The 20,001-nt window shown below is 47.0% G+C and overlaps 1 protein-coding gene across 1 annotated transcript in view; it reads right to left on the minus strand.

Annotated features, from left to right (window-relative positions):
* PRKCA (protein kinase C alpha) overlaps nt 1-20,001 on the minus strand; it is a 364,678-nt gene that overhangs the window by 207,058 nt on the left and 137,619 nt on the right. The window contains exon 3 of the mRNA XM_059996552.1: nt 5,605-5,687. Coding sequence (XP_059852535.1) covers nt 5,605-5,687 — 83 coding nt within the window. The remainder of the gene's footprint in view (nt 1-5,604; nt 5,688-20,001) is intronic.

Here is a 20,001-nt window from a genome sequence, read left to right on the forward strand (position 1 = left end):
CCCTGGAAACCCAGGTGCCTCGTGATCCCTCTGGCAGGAGGGGAATCACAAGGAGACACAATTCTCGAGGGACAGAGGTTGTCCTAAGGACAGGGAGGGGCTCCAGACTGAAGGACAAAGTCTTCGAGCTGAAAATTTTAAAAGTGCAGGGAAGGGGCCTGAGGACGAGCCGGCCCCCTCAAACCCAGCCCGGCCGGCCTCACCGCAGCCCGGGCAGAGCAGGGACGGGACAACCATCAAGGCAGGTGGCCAGCGGCAGCGGAAGGAAGAAGGGCGCTCCGGTCCCTTCGGAAGAACGAAGTCACAGGGCTCGCTGCCCCCAAGCCAAACGAGGTGACACTCCCCCCTCCACCTGCCGTGGCCTGGCTCCAGTCTTAACTTTTTTTTTTTTTTTTTTGCGGTACGCGGGCCTCTCACTGTTGTGGCCTCTCCCGTTGCGGAGCACAGGCTCCGGACGCGCAGGCTCAGCGGCCATGGCTCACGGGCCCAGCCGCTCCGCGGCATGTGGGATCTTCCCGGACCGGGGCACGAACCCATGTCCCCTGCATCGGCAGGCGGACTCCCAACCACTGCGCCACCAGGGAAGCCCCTGGCTCCAGTCTTAATTTGGGCGCGGGGAGGGCGAGAAGAGCTATTTCTAAACGCGGACCCTCTCACAAAATCCTGGACGCAGGGCAGGGGTGCTGGGCACGGCCCCGAGCTGCATTCTGAGGGTGCACACCTGCAGGCCGCAATTCTGCACCAACTCAAAGCGCCCTCGCAACGTGAGGTGAGGCGTGCGCTGCTCGTCCTGGGCCCGGCCGCGGCTCCGCATGCCCGCACCCAGCTGTGAGGCCGGGCTCTGGGGACCCGCAGCATCAGCGAGTGAACCAGCCAACCTCTCACCAGCGTCTTTGAAAGGCTTCCCTCTTCTTTTCCCCTCGGGTGCACGGGCTTGCGCTTAAAGTCTCAAAAATCATGGCTTTTGTGTGTAGATATGCTGGGAGGGAATTTCTGGCCAGAGAACACTGCTCGTCCAGAGGGGGTGGGGAGGCTGGGAGAATGGCCTGAGGGGTTTTGGGGGGGCGGGGGGGGGGGGCAGGGTCCTTCCACTGAACCCAGAAGCCTCTTCTCAAGGTTCCCTGCACTTCTGCATCCTTCCCACCAGACTGCTCCTTGAGACGTGAAGACTATGTCTGCTCAAAAGAATGTTTTGTTTGTTTGTTTTTCCTTTTTTGGGTACGTGGGCTTCTCACTGTTGTGGCCTCTCCCATTGCGGAGCACAAGCTCCGGACGCGCAGGCCCAGCGGCCATGGCTCACAGGCCCAGGTGCTCCGCGGCATGTGGGATCTTCCCGGACCGGGGCACGAACCCGTGTCCCCTGCATCGGCAGGCGGACTCCCAACCACTGCGCTACCAGGGAAGCCCCCAAAGAATGTTTATCTCCCTTCGCATCTGGTTCCTGTAATCCGGGTACCACTAGGTTATTTTTCATTATTTTCCGTTCCTTTCCTCTTGAAGATGGCAAAGCAGGTACAGTCTCTGTGGATTTCACAAGATTTGTGGCTTCCTTCGCCCCCCCGTGGATGCTCTGGGGTCCGCTGAGCCCAGTGAAGACGGTATTAAGGTGCACAGACACTGCGGTTTGAAAAAAGCTTGAATTTCTTTAATTTTCAGGGAACAAACGCTTGGGGTAGTTTTAAATTAGATTTCCCTGTTCCTGATCCTTCCATCCTCTGACCTGGTCTTTTTCATCCCCATCAGCGCTCTTCTAAACATCTGAACAGAACTTTCAATGATGAAACCACGTAGCAGGTTGTCAACATGCTCCGCTGACCACAGGCCCAGGCCAGGGACCCCTCTCTCCTTCCCTTCACAACCGACACCCTGGAAAGAATCAGCCACAAACCTACCAGGTATTCCAGGGCATCAGGACACTGCCCCAGCTCGTTTCATTTTCTTTCTTTAATATGCCTCAGTCTCCACATCTAAAAAATAAAGTTAACCTAGAAAAATCTCTAATACCCCTTCCAGCTCTATAATCCCATGATTTTAAAATGTATTCCCCATCCTCAGCTCAGCTTTATGTCCTGATACCTTCATGCTCTTCCAACTACTTTCCTGGTGAGTTCAGTCTGGGAAGCTTGCAGGTTTGTTCAATAAGTAAATCCGTCCCGCACACAGACGGAAGTCACATCGCACACCCTGGCTCCAGAAAGCCACAATCACAGTCTCTGGATGCCAAGGACCCAAAGGCAAAAGTGTCCCGTGGAAAAGAATGCACAATCCTTTTTGATCAGACAGGGAGGACTGGCCCATTATTCTGTACCTTTTTAATAGCTCACCCACTTCTTTTTCTCTCAGACTCAATAAAAGCTCATCTCGTAACTTAAATTTTGAATATATTAAAATGTGAGGCAAGTCAACACACACAAAGATGAGCAGGGGCAGAACTCGGGGGGACTCGGCAGATCACAGGGGCGCCTTCTGTTACGCGTCACAGCGAAACGCTCTCTGCTAATGCTCTGCACCTGGCCCCAGGCTGGGAGGAGGGTGGCCACAGCGATCAGCCAAAACAGGATAAAATTCTGAGCCGGTTGTTTGTTCTTTTGTTATTGAGCTGCATGAGCTGCTTGTAAATTTTGGAGATTAATCCTTTGTCAGTTACTTCATTTGCAAATATTTTCTCCCATTCTGAGGGTTGTCTTTTCATCTTGTTTATGGTTTCCTTTGCTGTGCAAAAACTTTTAAGTTTCATTAGGTCCCATTTGTTTATTTTTGTTTTTATTTCCATTTCTCTAGGAGGTGGGTCAAAAAGGATCTTGCTGTGATTTACGTCATAGAGTGTTCTGCCTATGTTTTCCTCTAAGAGTTTGATAGTTTCTGGCCTTACATTTAGGTCTTTAATTCATTCTGATCTTATTTTTGTGTATGGTGTTAGAGAGTGTTCTAATCTCATACTTTTACATGTACCTGTCCAGTTTTCCCAGCACCACTTATTGAAGAGGCTGTATTTTCTCCACTGTATATTCTTGCCTCCTTTATCAAAGATAAGGTGACCATATGTGCATGGGTTTATCTTTGGGCTTTCTATCCTGTACCACTGATCTATATTTCTGTTTTTGTGCCAGTACCATACTGTCTTGATTACTGTAGCTTTGTAGTATAGTCTAAAGTCAATGGGCAGAAGACCTAAATAGACATTTCTCCGAAGAAGATATACAGATTGCCAACAAACACATGAAAGAATGCTCAACATCATTAATCATTAGAGAAATGCAAATCAAAACTACAATGAGATATCATCTTACACCGGTCAGAATGGCCATGATCAAAAAATCTAGAAACAATAAATGCTGGAGAGGGTGTGGAGAAAAGGGAACACTCTTGCACTGCTGGTGGGAATGTAAATTGATACAGCCACTATGGAGAACAATATGGAGGTTCCTTAAAAAACTACAAATAGAACTACCATACGACCCAGCAATCTCACTACTGGGCATATACCCTGAGAAAACCATAATTCAGAAAGAGTCATGTGGGCTTCCCTGGTGGCGCAGTGGTTGAGAGTCCGCCTGCCGATGCAGGGGACACGGGTTCGTGCCCCGGTCCGGGAAGATCCCACATGCCGCGGAGTGGCTGGGCCCGTGAGCCATGGCCGCTGAGCCTGTGCTCTACAACGGGAGAGGCCACAACAGTGAGAGGTCCGCGTACCGCAAAAAAAAAAAAAAAAAGAAAGAGTCATGCACCAAAATGTTCATTGCAGCTCTATTTACAATAGCCAGGACATGGAAGCAACCTAAGTGTCCATCATCGGATGAATGGATAAAGAAGATGTGGCACATATATACAATGGAATATTACTCAGCCATAAAAAGAAATGAAATTGAATTATTTGTAGTGAGGTGGATAGACCTAGAGTCTGTCATACAGAGTGAAGTAAGTCAGAAAGAGAAAAACAAATACCGTATGCTAACACATATATATGGAATCTAAGAAAAAAATAAAGGTCATGAAGAACCTAGGGGTAAGACGGGAATAAAGACACAGACCTACTAGAGAATGGACTTGAGGATATGGGGAGGGGGAAGGGTAAGCTGTGACAAAGTGAGAGAGTGGCATGGACATATATACACTACCAAACGTAAGGTAGATAGCTAGTGGGAAGCAGCCGCGTGGCACAGGGAGATCAGCTCGGTGCTTTGTGACCACCTAGAGGGGTGGGATAGGGAGGGTGGGAGGGAGACGCAAGAGGGAAGGGATATGGGAACATATGTATATGTATAACTGATTCACTTTGTTATAAAGCAGAAGCTAATACACCATTGTAAAGCAATTATAGTCCAATAAAGATGTTTAAAAAAAAAATTCTGAGCGGGAAAGGAGCTGCTGAAGATAGTTAACAGGCATAAACAGGCATCCACCAAGGCTCCCCGAGGTGAGCAAGTCTGTCCTGTGCGAATCCGGATGTGTGTTACCATCTACGCGGAATATTAGGAGCCAACAGAGGATTCAGAGTAAGATCACAGATGCGATCAGAGCTGGCCGACAGGCCCTTTCGGGAATCGTGAACTTGGCCTCTCACCTGCTGGCCTCTCCCGGCCCCCTTCCTTCCTCTCCCACCCGATCTGCAGGATGGGGCTCCTCAGAGCTCTCTCCTGGCCTCTAACTTCTTTTCTTCTACCTCTGTAATCTCCCTCAAGGCAAAATGATCCACTCGGAATGCCTTAAAAAAACAAAACCCAAAAAACCACAAAAACCACCCAGAACAATGAGAACCAGCACCAAAGGTAGGAATCACTTGGAGCAAATCATTTCAGTATTAGTGGCCAATGGGGCGCAGCACACGCCATCCAGAAATGCCTAGTCTCCCGGGCCTACCCTGCAATTGTTTTTCTCAGTTAAAAACATGACTTTCCATGTAACAGCTCAAGTTCCCCTCCACTGGTTGTATTTTAGGCACTGGTGCTTTCCCCGCCCCCAAACTCCCACTCTGCTCTGCCGACCCCGCTTTTCAGCCAACAAGGGATGCAACGGAGAGACTCAGCAGAGACAGGCAGAGTCAGGTCACAAATCAGAGAGATGAGGTATTCACATGTGGGCAGTTTGAGAGATCATCTGTTCAGGGAAACAGACGCTGAATTATTCAAGTCACCAGGAGCATTTATAATACCTAATGAAAGGCAGCAAGGATCCCATGAAACCAACTAGGGACAGTTTGTTACATCGGCCAAAAGCATGAGAGCCCTACTAGCTAATCGACCTTACAAATAAACTGAAGGGCGATTTATGTTCACTGTAAAATGTGTCAACATTTTCCAGAATAAACTGCCTTGTGTTTGGGAAAGCTACCACTATAAATCCGGTAGGTTTAGCTATGTGCCGCCCAGAGCTGAAGAGTACCAACAAGGTTAACAGGAGATTCTCCTCTGAGCCTGGGATGGTCCTGCCAGGGTTCAAAAGGACTGTAAATCTATTCATTAGTAAAAGCCAAAGTCGTATGAAACGAACTGGTAAGTCCTCCTACTAACAGTGTGTGCCAGGACAGCAGCAGCTCAGCCGTTAAGAACGTCAAACTCGGAAACACCCTCATCAACATAAAACAGTCATTTCCAGGCTACTTACATCAGTGTCGGGTCCTTTATCTGCACCCGGACAAGAGAAAGTAACAAATTCATGGCACCTCTTGTGAACCACAAAACAGCAAACTGGTGGAGAGAGAAGAAAACTAAAATTAGTGAAGTCTAGACTGAATATACAAAGCTTTGTTTTCCAAACAGGGCTACATGCTGTCATAAGTCAAGTTAATTTCACTACAGAAAGAATCTCGTCAACAGTAATCAGAAGGCATTTCATTCAAGACTCAGCCACATTTCGTTTTGGGGTTTTTTTTAATAAATTTGTTTATTTATTATTTATTTTTGGCTGCGTTGGGTCTTCGTTGCTGCACGCGGGCTTTCTCTAGTTGCAGTGAGCAGGGGCTACTCTTCGTTGTGGTGTGTGGGCTTCTCATTGTGGAGCACGGGGCTACAGGCGTGTGGGCTTCAGCAGTTGTGGCTCACAGGCTCAGCAGTTGTGGCGCACGGGCTTCAGTAGTTGTGGCACGCGGGCTTAGCTGCTCTGCAGCATGTGGGATCTTCCCGGACCAGGGCTAGAACCCGTGTCCCCTGCATTGGCAGGCGGATTCTTAATCACTGTGCCACCAGGGAAGTCCCCACATTTGGTACTGACTGGACTCCTACATAACAGAACCACAAGATGCCAGCACGGACAGGGCCCCGGGAGACCTAAACCTTAGTTCCTCTTCTCTAAAGTTGAGGGGAAGGGCTAGGGATTGTAAGACGGTTCTGCCGAGGTATAAACCAGGAAGCAACACGTAAATTACTGTGCACCCTCCTCCACCAACACAGAGGTGTGTAAACACTGATAAACACTAGACCCTATTAGTAAGAGAATAATTTATTATAAATAATACGTGTATATCCCCAACTGTGGGTGCAGCACTTCCTTAGAAGAGTTCTGAACGTCAAGAACTCCTGAAGACACAAACCCAACCTACAGAAAACAGCCCTCTGAAGTGAAGAAAAGCTAGGGTGCAACCTCACACCCCTCTTGTATATGCCTGCTCAGCACTAGCTGGGAGGGGACCGCAAATCTACCAAATCCACGATACAAAGCGTTTCCCAAACTCAGCATGGTTTGTTAAGTATTCCCGAAGATGAATCAGTAACTGAATCATTAGTTACAGAAATTAGTAAGTAACCTAAGATTTTTATGAAAAGTATAACATGGAGGATACAAAAAAAATAAGTGACCGAGGTCACCCTTCCTTAAAAGCTTCCGGTTCAGCTCCAAAGGGCATAACCCACTACTCTGTTGTTCTTTGCTGAACAGCACGCTAAAAAACAATACTCCCTCAGAAATACTGGGTGAGTCCTTAGTCTTTAGTGAAGGCAGGCTGGAAATTCCCAGGTTCCCAGCTCTCGGCTGCTCCCACAAGTGACACCAGCAGTGCACCTTCCTGCACATGTGTCAGCAGATAAAGCCAGCTGAAGAGGGTCAGGCCCAGGAGAGGGTGGGAGAGGCTGGCAGCTTTGCCCAGAGCCAAGACCCTAAAACTAAGGGCGCAGTTAGGGGCCAGTAAGACATTCAGGATATTTGTGAGGGGCACGGGCAGCCCCGAAAGGTGTGAGCCAGATAAACAGACAAAAGCAGGGCTTCTGAAGGGCCAGTGGTGCTGAGGCAAGAATACCCTGGACAGATCAGGCCGTAAGGGCCCGCGGAAGCCCACTCTATAGTCTGCGGATGACAGTGATCACCCAGCACTGTTCAGTCTGTAAGAGGTGGATGTAAGAGACGTCAGGGAAATCGAAGAACTGGTGGGACCTGCCAGCTGACCACAGACACCATTTGTCGAGCCTCCTGTTCTGTGTCACTCCGATGGGTCATTTCACCTGCATGATCTCACTGAGTCCTCATAACACTACTTAATATGCTCTGACGTCTACATTTTATGGAAGGGAAAACGCTGTACTGATCTCTGCCGTCTAGCATGTTACAAGTGCACAGTGTCTGCAGACAGAAGAGATGGTGGCAGAGGACAGATGAACGGGGCAGACAGAAAAGGGTCTTAGGTGCAGTCCCCCTCCCCCATGTAATGGAGTGAGGACTCTAAGGTTTGCTGGACCCCACAGCCCTTTCCCTCTACCACGTCCACTGGCGGACAGGAGAGCAAAAGATGCTTAAGGCGATGCCAAGATTCTGCACGTGGGTGCCAGGAAAATGGGTCCATAAAAACATACTTTTAAGTATATTTAATAAATATATACACATAAATATATGTGTGTGTGTCTATGCGGGTGTGTACATATGAAACCTGGAGGATGAAGATGGGGGTGAACCACGTCAGGGAAGCAGGATAAAGGATGGCTGTTTTCTCTTTAAACAGCTTTATTTTAAGGTGGTCATAATACAAGGTCACTGTAAAAGTATATCTTTTATAAAAATACTTCACGCTCGGCATGAGCAGGCAGAATTGGACAAGCGAGGGAACCGTCCACAGGAAGGTGAACACTCAAGACCTCACAGGAGCATCCTTTCAGAAGCAGAGATAACCTGAGGAAGGGGCTCTCTCGGGCTGCTGCCCACTGGGCACCACTGGGGCCCGAGGAAAGAGCCCCTGGCTGCCCGGGCAGGGCCCAGACACCGCAAAGGGCAGCACTTCACTCCTAACAGCCTGCAGAGCCGCGGGCTTTCACGGCATTGCTGAAGCATCCCCATCGCGCCGCTCCCTAAGGATGGATAGTAAAGCGGCGGACGGCTCAGATTAATCCCATCCGCTTGCTCTCCCCAGACAGAGTCCGCTTTCACTCACTGGGATTAGGACGATAAATCACTAAAGGGAGAGGGCCACGGGAGCCCTACTTCCTCATCACAGTTTATTATGGATACGCTGTTTTGAAGGGAAAAGGCGCGTTCTGATTCCCTACTTAATCACTCAAACATTCGAGCCTTTCGTCTCTTTTTTGTCCATGTCATTCAGGTGGACACTTAAGAAAATCCATCTTTATCAGATCCCTTTGGCTAGTTCGGTGTTTGCACCTGTCCTTTCAATCCCCATTTACCTGTCAGTGCAATTACATCTCTCCAGCTGGCCGTGTATTGATTGTACACCTTAAATCGCATGTCCAATTTTATCCTGAAGAGAACCACACCCTCACTGCACGATATACTCCGAAAGGGCAGCAAAAACCCCCAGCCACTCCAAAATCACTTCTTCCCAACCTGCCTCAGCGGCCCCTCTCGCCCCACCTTACATCTAAGGTGCCTGTACTCACTCCCCCAACGGGAGAGGGGGGAGAAGGGTCCAGAGAGCGGCTCCCCCAGGAGAGTTACCAGGGGATGAAGACCCTGCAAGGCCTGTTCCACGACTCAAGATTCAGACTTAATGAAAAAGATCACGCCAGCACCCAGGCCGGGGATGGGGGCTGATTAAGGACAGGGAGCGCCAGACACCCTCTCGGCTCACTCCAGCCCAGCTGCGGGGAGACTGGGCGGCCAGGAAGAGGAGCTGGGCTGGAGCGGACTCCAGGCGGAAGCAGCACTGCCTGGAACGGCTGCCCAGGACACGGAGCAAGGGCCAGACACTCCGACATCCCTGACAGCTGGCCTGGACCTCTGGCTTCAGGTTCTGAACTAAGGTGGGTCATTCTTACTTTGTAAGACAACAAAACACCAACATTTGCGACGTCTTGCTAGTGCAGTTGAAGATTGAGGAAAGCACTGAATAGAACAAGAGAATGCCCTGGGTCCACCAGGTCAGCACAGACTTCCTTGGGCTAACAGTTAGGTGCTATTGTTTCTATCCTTTATTACTCGGAATTCTGAAAGTCTGCATCTCACCACGTTCTGCGGGGCAAGGGAATGGGGAGCGTGGAGGGTCGGGGATCACACAGGACGCTTGCCATACATATGTGCTTGACCTTGGCAGGCAAAGGAGGAAGAAGTAGGGACACAGGGCCTGGCAGCATCCTACCCCATGGTCTGTGTCCTGGAGCTGGACCCCTGGCCCCTCAAGGAGCCTTTGCTGAAGCAAGCCCACGCTGGCCTATACGACTCTGAATGGGGTTTCATTTTCAAAGACTTTGGGTCACCTCTGCTTATATAACCAAATGAGAGGTTTGAAAACACGAAGCTATCCTGCAGCTTGAAGCCGCAAAGTAAACCTTCATTCAATTATTTTCTAAGCATAAAATGGCTTTCCCTCTAATGCTCTGTGATGCACTCCTGCTGGCTGGCAGTGACGGATGACACGCGACACTAAGCGAACGACACGGAGGACAAGAAGTAATCCAGGCCACAGGCCTGGACAGACAGCGATTCTCAATGCTGCCTGGCTCTAAAACTGAGAATACCCACTCTCCTGACCCACACTGCACGCTCATCTTACTTATGGAAGTAAAATGAATGGAAATTAGGCGAGTTTTCGCCATCTGTCAAAAGTGTGTTTCAGATACAGAATAAGTCACCTATGTTTGGCTCCAGAATTCGTAAAAAATCCCCCCCCCCCCAAAAAAATAGAGGTGTGTGTGGTGACGCTGACCTGTTGATGTTCACAGCGGTTCTCAATCACGATTGTTAGTTTCAAGAGAACAGAAACCAGTAGAGGGTGGGCTGAAATCCACTCAGAGAAACAACACCCCCTTCTGACTCTGTTCCCCCACCCACGAATTTGCTAAGAGCGGGCTCAGCTCTAACGAGTCTTGGCCCATCACACACACGGGGTGGACCTGAGTGCTCTGTCTCTGTGTCAAACGTCGTCGTCACACAGATGGGCCACTGGGAGCCCGTGACACCGGACAATGTTTCCTAGAGTGATCGTGGGCAAATGCGAAGCCCAGGGACGGCTTCCATCCTCCATTCACGCACAGAGCTCTACTTAAAAAGGAAAAAAGCAGATGGTGAACTGATGCCACGTAACAAGGAATCAGCTGCACTCAGTGCTTCCTGCTCATCAATGCAAATTCCTCCTTAAAACTGCCACCAACACGATCACACACAGAAAAGGTGATTAGTCACTACTTCATACCTACTAGGAAGGCTATTATTAAAAGAAAGAAGAAAACAAAGCACCAGGTGAGGATGAGACGAAACTGGAACCTTTGTCCACTGCTGGTAAGAATGTAAAATGGTACAGTCCCTGTGGACAACAGTACAGCTATTGCTCAAGAAATTAAACATAGAACTACCCTACCATCCAACAATTCCACTTTTGGGTGTAAAACCAAAAGAACTGGAAGCGGATCTCAAGCAGAGATTTGTGCCCTGGTGTTCATAACAGACTTACTGCGGTAGTGAAATGTGGAAACCACCTTGATGTCCATCAAGAGGTGGACGGATCAACAAAATGTGCTCTATATACAACGTAACATCATTCAGCCTTAAAACGGAAATTCTGACACCTGCTACAACGTGGGTGAACCTGGAAAACATTATGCAGAGTGCAACAGGCCAGTCGCAAAAGAACAAATACCGTATGATTCCACTCGTATGAGATCCCTAGAACTCGTAGAGACGTAAAGTAGAACGGAGGTTGTGCGGGGTGTGGGTGGGTAGTTTGTTTGGAATGATAAAGGATTTTGGAAATGGTAAGTGGTTGATGATTGTATAACCTTGTGCCTATACTAAACGCCACTGAACTGTACACAAAAAAACGGTTAAAATGGTAAATTTTACGTTCTGTATAGTCTACCACGATATAATTTAAGTAATGCGTCAAACTAGAGTGACTGACGTTTATGAAGCTATAAACAAGGGGCACAGCTGTAGAGTCCTGCTTATGTGAATTTATGATTGTCTTGTGTTCACAGGGGAGTCACAGCTCTAAAACCAAGGCAGTATTTACTTCCATTTCATAAGATTCTACACACAGTCCATGCCAGATCACACTGGGGACACAGGGAAAACTGAGTCTCAGGGCCAAGGACTCACAGTCGTGTAGGATCAGAGATGCGCTCCTTTGACTCTCACATCTCACATGCGAACAGTCAGCATCAGTATCAGCGATGGAAACGAGGACCTTCACCCTGTGAGCCCGGCTTTCCTACCAAATCCTTGAGACACTTTGTCACTTCATTACACGCAAAATGGGATCATCCCTGCTCACATTTCACAAAGATCGCCATGCCCATCGTGGGGAAAAAATACATACTGATGTGTCATTTTCCATTTCTTTTTAAACAATAACTCCCTTTCACCTCCAAGTCTTGAGACCATATCATTTCAAATTCAGTTCACAGTCAGGTAACATGGAACAGATGCATAAAAACGTTGTTGTCCAAAATTAATGGGGTAAAAGCCATTATGTAACGAATCCTGAATTCAAAAAAGGAACCTACTAAATTTAATAGTTTGACTTCATTCACAGCAGAAGATGGGTAGCTGAGCTTCTGCGAGTTCCTTTTTTTAAATACATAAATGGCTGTTGTCATGTGAGATGGTTTTAATTAAATTTTGCTTAGCTGGAAGGGATTAATGGAAGGTAACGTCACGTCGGAACGCAGTGAAATGAAACTCTCTAAGGCGAGCGAGCTGCTTTCGGCATTGTAGGAAAAGCAACGAAAAACTGAGCTTATATTATATTTGCATGTTAAAAGAAAATTATTGGTTTCAGATTTGTAAAAATGAAAACAGTCTTCTCGTGTGATACACATTAAAGTTGTATGAAAACAAATCAAATCAATGTGCTTTATCACATAGTGTAAGGAATGCCATTCTTCAGCCGGCACACTGATTCTGCCCCTATGCCTTTGTGCACGTTCTCCCAAACAGACCCTGTCAAAACCCCTAATATTCCTATTTCTGACCAGGCAGCCCCCCTTCTGCCCCTCCCCAGAAGAATCACCTTTAACGTCCTCTCAACTTTCTCGCTAACGTCACCACGTCCCACGGATGCTTCCTCATTTGCATTCCTCCCTGGCTGGAACTGAGATGTACTTTGAAGAAAGAGCTGAGGAACTGAACCCGAGGTGTGAAGGAAGGGGAGCCAGAGGTGGCCCCCACATTCTTAGCCAGAGGATCTAGGCCAAGAGTGTTGCCATGCTACAGCCAAGACGAGAGCCCTGAGGTGAAAAGAGCAGAGAAGACCAAGGGGGAAGAGACAGACAGAGACCAGATCTCAGTGTCGGTGTGGCACTCGCCCTCCAGGTCCGTGATCCGTCGAACACCCTTTAACATTTTCACTTCCTTCATAGACACCTGTACCTTCATACAGCCCATCTAATTTAATACACTGGATACAGAAGCGCGTGTCATACATGCTTTATATGGCTAACGCCAGCTGGACCCGAGCTGCCTGCACCTGCAGCTAAAGGAGCCTGAATGACAAAGGGAGAAGCGGCAGGTGGTGGAAATGAACGGAGGAGACGAAGAGGCAGGAAAGAATCGTGGGGACCCGCAGCCTGGGCCCGCTGTTCACGGGAATTACGCTAGCTGAAGGAGGAGAGACTTCTCCCTGTGCCCTTGTTTAAACAGGGGCCTCGGCTTTCGACAAGTTGCACATGACGTCCTGGGGGGTCACCAAGATATAGTGTCAGGCAGCAAGAGAACTTCAGAGCTGGGGGTCAAAGGACAGCTGACGACCGCAGACGACAGTCTGAGAGGCATCACTTGGCTGACAGCTGAAGGCAAGGCAGTGAGTGAGGGCTCCAGGAAGGGGCGGTCCTGTGGACACCCACCTCTGCAGGTGGCATGGAAAGGAGGTGGTGGTATGAGAGGAGAGAGCGCGGGGGGCCTGGAGGGGCTGAAGGAAGAAAGGAGTTTCTACAGGAGTCTCCAGAAGAGAAGCTCCCTCTGCAGCCGCAGAATAAAGCTAAGCTTTGATGGTTACTGGCCCATCACAGCCCCAGCGTCACGGAAGAATGTAGACGACAGCCGTGCACATGCCGACAGGGAGCTGACAGCCGGTCTTCCTTCCTTTACTTATTTCAACTTCTTCCCATATTCAACTCAGAACTGAAATGGAATGGCCTTTTCTGATGCCAACTATCAACATACAGTGATAAAATCTGACTACCTTAACTGTAGTATAAAGGCTGATCTGCGTTATGGAACCAAGAGCCTCCCTTAAAGTAGGGGACAAATCATGCAACAGTGTTTGAAGCGAAACCCTAAGGTTTGATGGTTAAGCTCAAATCTGCAGTGCTTTTGTGCCGACTTTAACATCATCTAGAAATCCAACTTTCCTTGTAACTTCTTAAGGGCATAAAGCCTTCCTACCCTGGCAACAAGAGCCCCTATCTGAACACCCACAACCCAGGATGCCCTTCAGATTTCCTTGTTTTGATGCTTAAACACTGCACACGTTCTACACAAGGGTTTATCAAGTCCGTAATACCAGACTTCTCTCTACAACACTTTTTAACGGTTTTTTTTAAGAGTTTTAGGTTCATAGCAAAATTGAGTGGAAGGAACAGGGCTTTCCCATGCAGACCCCCTGTCCCCACACACATACAGCTGTCTCTGTTGTCAACGTCCTCCACCAGAATGGGGCATTCGTTTCAACGGACGACCCTACATTGACATATCACCACCCGAAGTCCATAGTTAACACTGGGGTTCGCTCTCACTGCAGTATTTTTAAGTCTTTTATTTCTTAGTCTGGAATGACTTCAACTGGGGTTTGTGAGGGACTTGCAAGGAGGTAAGGTTGAACTGGGCTCTAGAACCACAGACCAGTCTAGAACCCCCTTATTTTAGCAGAACAGGACTTGTCTCCTCTGCATTGACGTAACTCACTTACAAAAGCACAGGTCTACCTGCTGTAAGGAACCCGAGACTGTACTCTTTCAGCAAAATGCATGCCACTTGTTCTAAGAGCACCCCGAATCTTTCCAAGAATGGCGGGCAAAAGAAGCTGCAGCTCCAGAATCCTGGGAGGATGGAAGGTGGTAAATACACTTAGGAATCATGCTTCAATTCTCAGTGCAAATGAAGAATGATCTCCTACAGTGTAGACGAAACCTCTAGCTTCTAACTAATCCCATCTCGCCTGGGGCACAGCACGCAGCAGAGAGAAACCTATCTCTTGCTAGGGCTGTGAAAATGCTGCACTGGGACTGAATGTCAGGGAAAGTAACTGGGGGATCTCTCCTTTTCTCTGGCTCTATAGCCAAATATGTGTTTTTCTCAGTGGGTCTGCGCAAGGCTTTGGGGGAACTTCACTCTTATTCAATTACTCAGCACATGTTTATCAAGCACCTCCCGTCCAGCCCCACTCCCCAGGCAGGAAGGTTCAAGGACGGTGTCTGCCCTTAAGGAACACGGGGTCTAGTTAAGAAAAACAACATGTAAAGGAAGAGGTGTCTCTCACACCTTCTCTGTCCCTCCTCCTCCCCTTACCTCCCATTTTTTTTTTTCTACTTCAGTTATAATGCAGAAACCAGGGTATATTTTATATTATGGAGCAGTTTTACCTTTCTCTTTCTTAATTTTAATGTCACAAATTGTAACCTCCTTCATTTACCTTTAAAAAATAGGATGTCTTCAATTTCCTTTAACAGCCTCCAGGAAGAAAGAAAAAAAAAGGATAAATGAAACAAGACTGGCGAAAGCCAACAATTACCGAAGCTGTGAGATGGGCATACGGTCTTCATTCCCTCTACTTTTGCAGATATTTGGAAACATACATAATAAAAGGCTAAAACACAAGTTAAATGTGGTCACGGTCTTTTTCTCCCTCCATTGGTCAAAGGCCCTGAAGAAATCATGTCACTATATTGACGAAGAGTTAATCAGAGAAACCGGAGCAGAGACGTGTAAACGAAGTTTCTTTTATACCTACTATGTCAAGGATAATCAGACAATTCCATAGGACGGAATTTACGATCTTGCAACAGTTGTCTTTCAAGTCTCTGAAGCACACTCAGTGGAATTTGTTGTCATTTCTACCCATCTCTCTTACCCAGAATTGCCAAATGACAATGTCTGTCATCTCCTCATTTCAGGCATTAGCCATACTGTCATGGCTTGAACTGTGTCCTCCTATACCCCACAATTCATGCTGAAGCCCCAATCCCCAGAACATGAAATTATTTGGAAATAGGGTTGTTGCAGATATAGTTAGTTAAGATCATACTGACGTAGGGTGAGCCCCAATCCAATATGACTTGTGCCCTTATAGAAAGGGGAAGTTCGGGCACGCAGGAAGGATGTCCTGGGAAGATGAAGGCGGAAGTCAGGTGATGCTTCCACAAGCCAAGAAGCACCTGATCGCCAGCAAACCCTCAGAGCAGGGGAGGGTCATGGAACAGATTCTCCCTCTCAGCCGCAGAGAGAACCAACCCTGCCGATGCCTTGATTGTGGACTTCCAGCCTCCAGAACTTCTGTTTAAGCCCCCCAGTTTGTGGTACTTTGTTATGGCAGCCCTAGAAAACTTACATATACACACATATAAACCAAGGCAGTATCTAGAAAGTAAATAATTCAATAAATGAAAATTGTATTCAGATGGGTACGTGTGTGTTTAAGAAAACAGCAACACTGTGCTTCTCAAATGGAACCCAAGTTACTAAGAGAAGGTTACGTCTACAGTGTCCAGGTAAAGCTTCGTACAAAAATCAACTTCAGGGACTTCCCTGGTGGCACAGTGGTTAAAGATCCACCTGCCAACGCAGGGAACACACGTTCGATCCCTGGTCTGGGAAGATCCCACATGCCGCGGAGCAACTAAGCCCATGCGCCACAACTACTGAGCCTGCGCTCTAGAGCCCGTGAGCCACAACTACTGAAGCCCGCCTGCCTAGAGCCCGTGCTCCGCAACAAGAGAAGCCACCACAATGAGAAGCCCGCACACTGCAAGGAAGAGTAGCCCCCGCTCGCTTCAACTAGAGAAAGCCCACACAGCAACGAAGACACAACGCAGCCAAAAATAATAAATAAATAAATGTATGCCTTTATGTATTAAAAAAAAAAAACAACTTCAGATTTCACCTAAGGGAGATGAACAAGAGCAGGCTGTAACAGCTCCGTGGAACAGCACATCTGTGTCTATAAAATATACCCGCATCACCGGTGAACACTGAGGACAGTTTTAAGTCCAAAGCAGCAGTGAGCAATTAACAAACTCGGGAGTTAGGGTTCTGTTCACACTTCCACAGGGAAAAATAAGGGCCCACAAAGATTATGGGTGACTGTCGGTTAAAAAAAAAAAAGTTATTTCAAACCTAAATTGCTGGTGAAATGGAAATGATGTAATTCAAAAATATTGGGGCATTTGTTCAGACTCATTTGCTCATGAGTTTAATAAAGTCAGAACCCTTAAAGGGTTTAATACAGAAGTGTCATCGGAAGTCCCAAACTGAAATCATCGGCTTTTTTCCCCCATGTCCTGCTTTATACATTAGCTAGTATTTGCAACCAAAACTGTAACAACGATCCTATCTGTAGAACACTTGCTGATTATGTCAAGTACTTGCTCAGTCTTTAGTGGTGATATAACACACGTTCCCACACAAGTATTAAACCACCCAAAAAACAAGCACTTGGCATCCTCAAGGGTCGAGGAGCTCAGGGAAGTAAACTCTAGCATTCACCTTCTTAAAAGGCGGTAAACATCACCGAGTACCTGAGAATAACATCATCAGAGGAGAGTTCAGACTCTACTGCAGTAGTTTCCAAACTGTGCCCTCTGGAAGCTTTTCTTCTGGGCGGGGCAGGAAGCTGGGCAGGTGGGTAATGAGGTCATGACTCTCCCCACCTCGATTCTTCTCTTGTTTAATGCTAGGCTACAATTTCATCCTTAAGTGAAAGCTCTGATATCCTAGCAGCCTCGTGAAGAGTCAACATCTTCAGCACATATTTGTTCAGGAAACAAGCCACTTGGTTACGAGCTGAAGGTCGGGGTAAAGCCAAGAACCGTGTCTCTCTCTCTGGTGTTTGTAAATTTCATAATCTATATCAATCTTTCAAACTAAAGCTGCATGTTCGCCCATTTGGCCACTCCTTCCACAAATACCCGTGAAGTGGCCAGTAAAAAGCCAGGAAGGCACGGGAGGACTTGGGGTTTAATGAAGCACAATTCTTTGCAGACATCTGCCTACAAGAGATGCTGGAAACCAGCAGCATCCTCCCCAGGCAGGAAGGTTCAAGGACGGTGTCTGCCCTTAAGGAGCACAGGGTCCAGTTAAGAAAAACAACATGTAAAGGAAGAGGTGTCTCTCACCTCTTCTGAGAAGAGATGGTGAAAATCCTGAAAACAATATCAAGAAAGAAATGAACTTCTTGCTAGATGGCAAGAAGAAGAATCAGTGGAAGAGCAGAGACTGGCCTCGGAGAGAAGCAAACAGAGCCTGAAGCCCTGAAATCTGCAAGGCGGGAGCGTTTCAAAAAGGAAGTTTTCAACAGCGTCACTCTCACAAAGAACCGGGAAGAAGCTGACTGAGGCAAGTCTATCAGATCAGGGACTGGAGGGTCATTGTCACACACAGGTCCTGGTTTGGGTGGTGGTAAAAAGAGATATCGAATATAGGGGTTAATATGATATCACTCATGTGAAATCTGAAATACGACACAAATGAACTTATCTACGAAACAGAAACAGAGTCACATAGAGGACAGGCTGGTGGTTGCCAAGGGTGTGGGAGGAGGGGTGGATTGGGAGTGTGGGGTTAACAGATGCAAACTATCATATAGAGAATGGATAAACAGCACGGTCCTACTGTAGAGCACAGGGAACTACATTCAATACCCTGTGATAAGCCTTAATGAAAAATAAGAAAAAGAGTATTACATATATATATATATATATATATTTATAACTGAATCACTGTGCTGTATACCAGAAACCAACACAACACTGTAAATGAACTATACTTCTATAAAAATTTATTTTTAATTAAAATTTAAAATACAGTGGGTAGCAGGAAAGCAGGCAGTAAAGAAACAGAGGCAGCAGACAAGAAGCATTCAGTTTAGTTAAATTCTGGTCAACAAAGATTTACTGAGCAAAAGCTACATCCCACGTGGGGCGCTGGGCCCTGATGATGGGAAAGATCGATAAGGCTCAGGTCTCCCCAAGAGCTTTGAGTCTAGTTTGGAAAACAGAGTCACAAATAGGCGATTTCAAGATCAGGAAGTAGGCAAAGCCAAGCCTTCCCAGTGTGCGAAGCCTACAGAAGGCTCTGATCCAGGCCTCAAGTGCACAGAAGACTCGTGGTAGAAATCATACTGCTGGGGGGCTGAAAAAAGACAAAAGGTCAAGGGACACTTCCCCCCAGGTGAGTGACGGAGTCTGCAGTTACATCTACGTGAAATCATGAAGACAGGCTTCGGCCACCTCACGTACACTATGGGGCAGGCAGGGGGCACAGGAAAACTCCAGCACTGATGGAAAGGAACGTGCTTCATATCAACCAAGAACACACCCCTTTGGGTCATGGTTCACAGAAGGAAGGTATGAAGTTGCTCCAAATCCTTTAGGAAACACTCTCATTTCACAATCCAGTGCTTTCTTTCGTCTGTTTGTTTTAGCCATGACGTGATTACAAAGCATCTGCGGGTAACGTTAAGGAAAAAGTGTTTCATATTTAATGTTCTGGTTTGGCTTTGATTTCAATCAATGTTGGAATGGGCGTGAGAACTGTCTCCGAATGAAAGGAGGATATTAAAGTTTAGTGAGAAACCGCAGGACACAACGGCAAACACGGTACAACGGTACTTCTGAAATTAGAGGGCGGCCACAAGGCAGTGGCAGTTTTTAATTCTTAGAGATAAATACCGGCAGAAAGTTTCCCTAAATAAAACACTTTCACTTTCTTTAGATTACATGGAGCTTACGTGACAAAAAGAAAAAAATCAGTCCACATTATTATGTGAATTTTTCCCATCAAGCATTTTCCCTCTACTTATCTTGGACAACAGTTCACAAGAAGCCATAATACGCTAATTACCTCTCTTTTATCAAGTATGTCGGGAACTAATAAAGCATCAGGGATGTGGAACACAACATAATTACAAAGCAATGAGGCAAGAAGTTTCCAAAAAGGAAATCTGAAGGTGTCCAAAGGATTCCATATGCCCACCGGTAAATGGTGAGGGCTGGGGAAACACTCGAGACAAAGGAACCGGGAACGTTTTCATACAAATAAGGACGCTGGGCAGAGAGCAGCAAGGAAAATTAAAAAAAAAAGTCAACCTTACAAAATGAGTATTACATTTCCAAATTGCATGCCAGAAAATATAAGGCAAAATAAGTTTAGAAATATGGTAAATTGGGAACTCGCTGGCAGTCAAGTGGTTAGGACACGGTGCTTTCACTGCCGCAGGCCCGGGTTTAATCCCTGGTCAGGAACTAAGACTGCATGAGCCGCCCAGCGCAGCCAAAAAAAAAAAGGTAAATTGTTATCCAGAATTTTGACACCAGAGTGATTTTTAATCTACACTTATACATAATACTTTTTTAAAAACTTACATTTGACAACAATCGTGATATAGAGCTGTTTACTGATTTTAGAAGTTGTACATGT

This window comes from Delphinus delphis, chromosome 19, assembly GCF_949987515.2.
Source record: "Delphinus delphis chromosome 19, mDelDel1.2, whole genome shotgun sequence".
In the NCBI taxonomy this organism is placed as follows: Eukaryota; Metazoa; Chordata; class Mammalia; order Artiodactyla; family Delphinidae; genus Delphinus; species Delphinus delphis.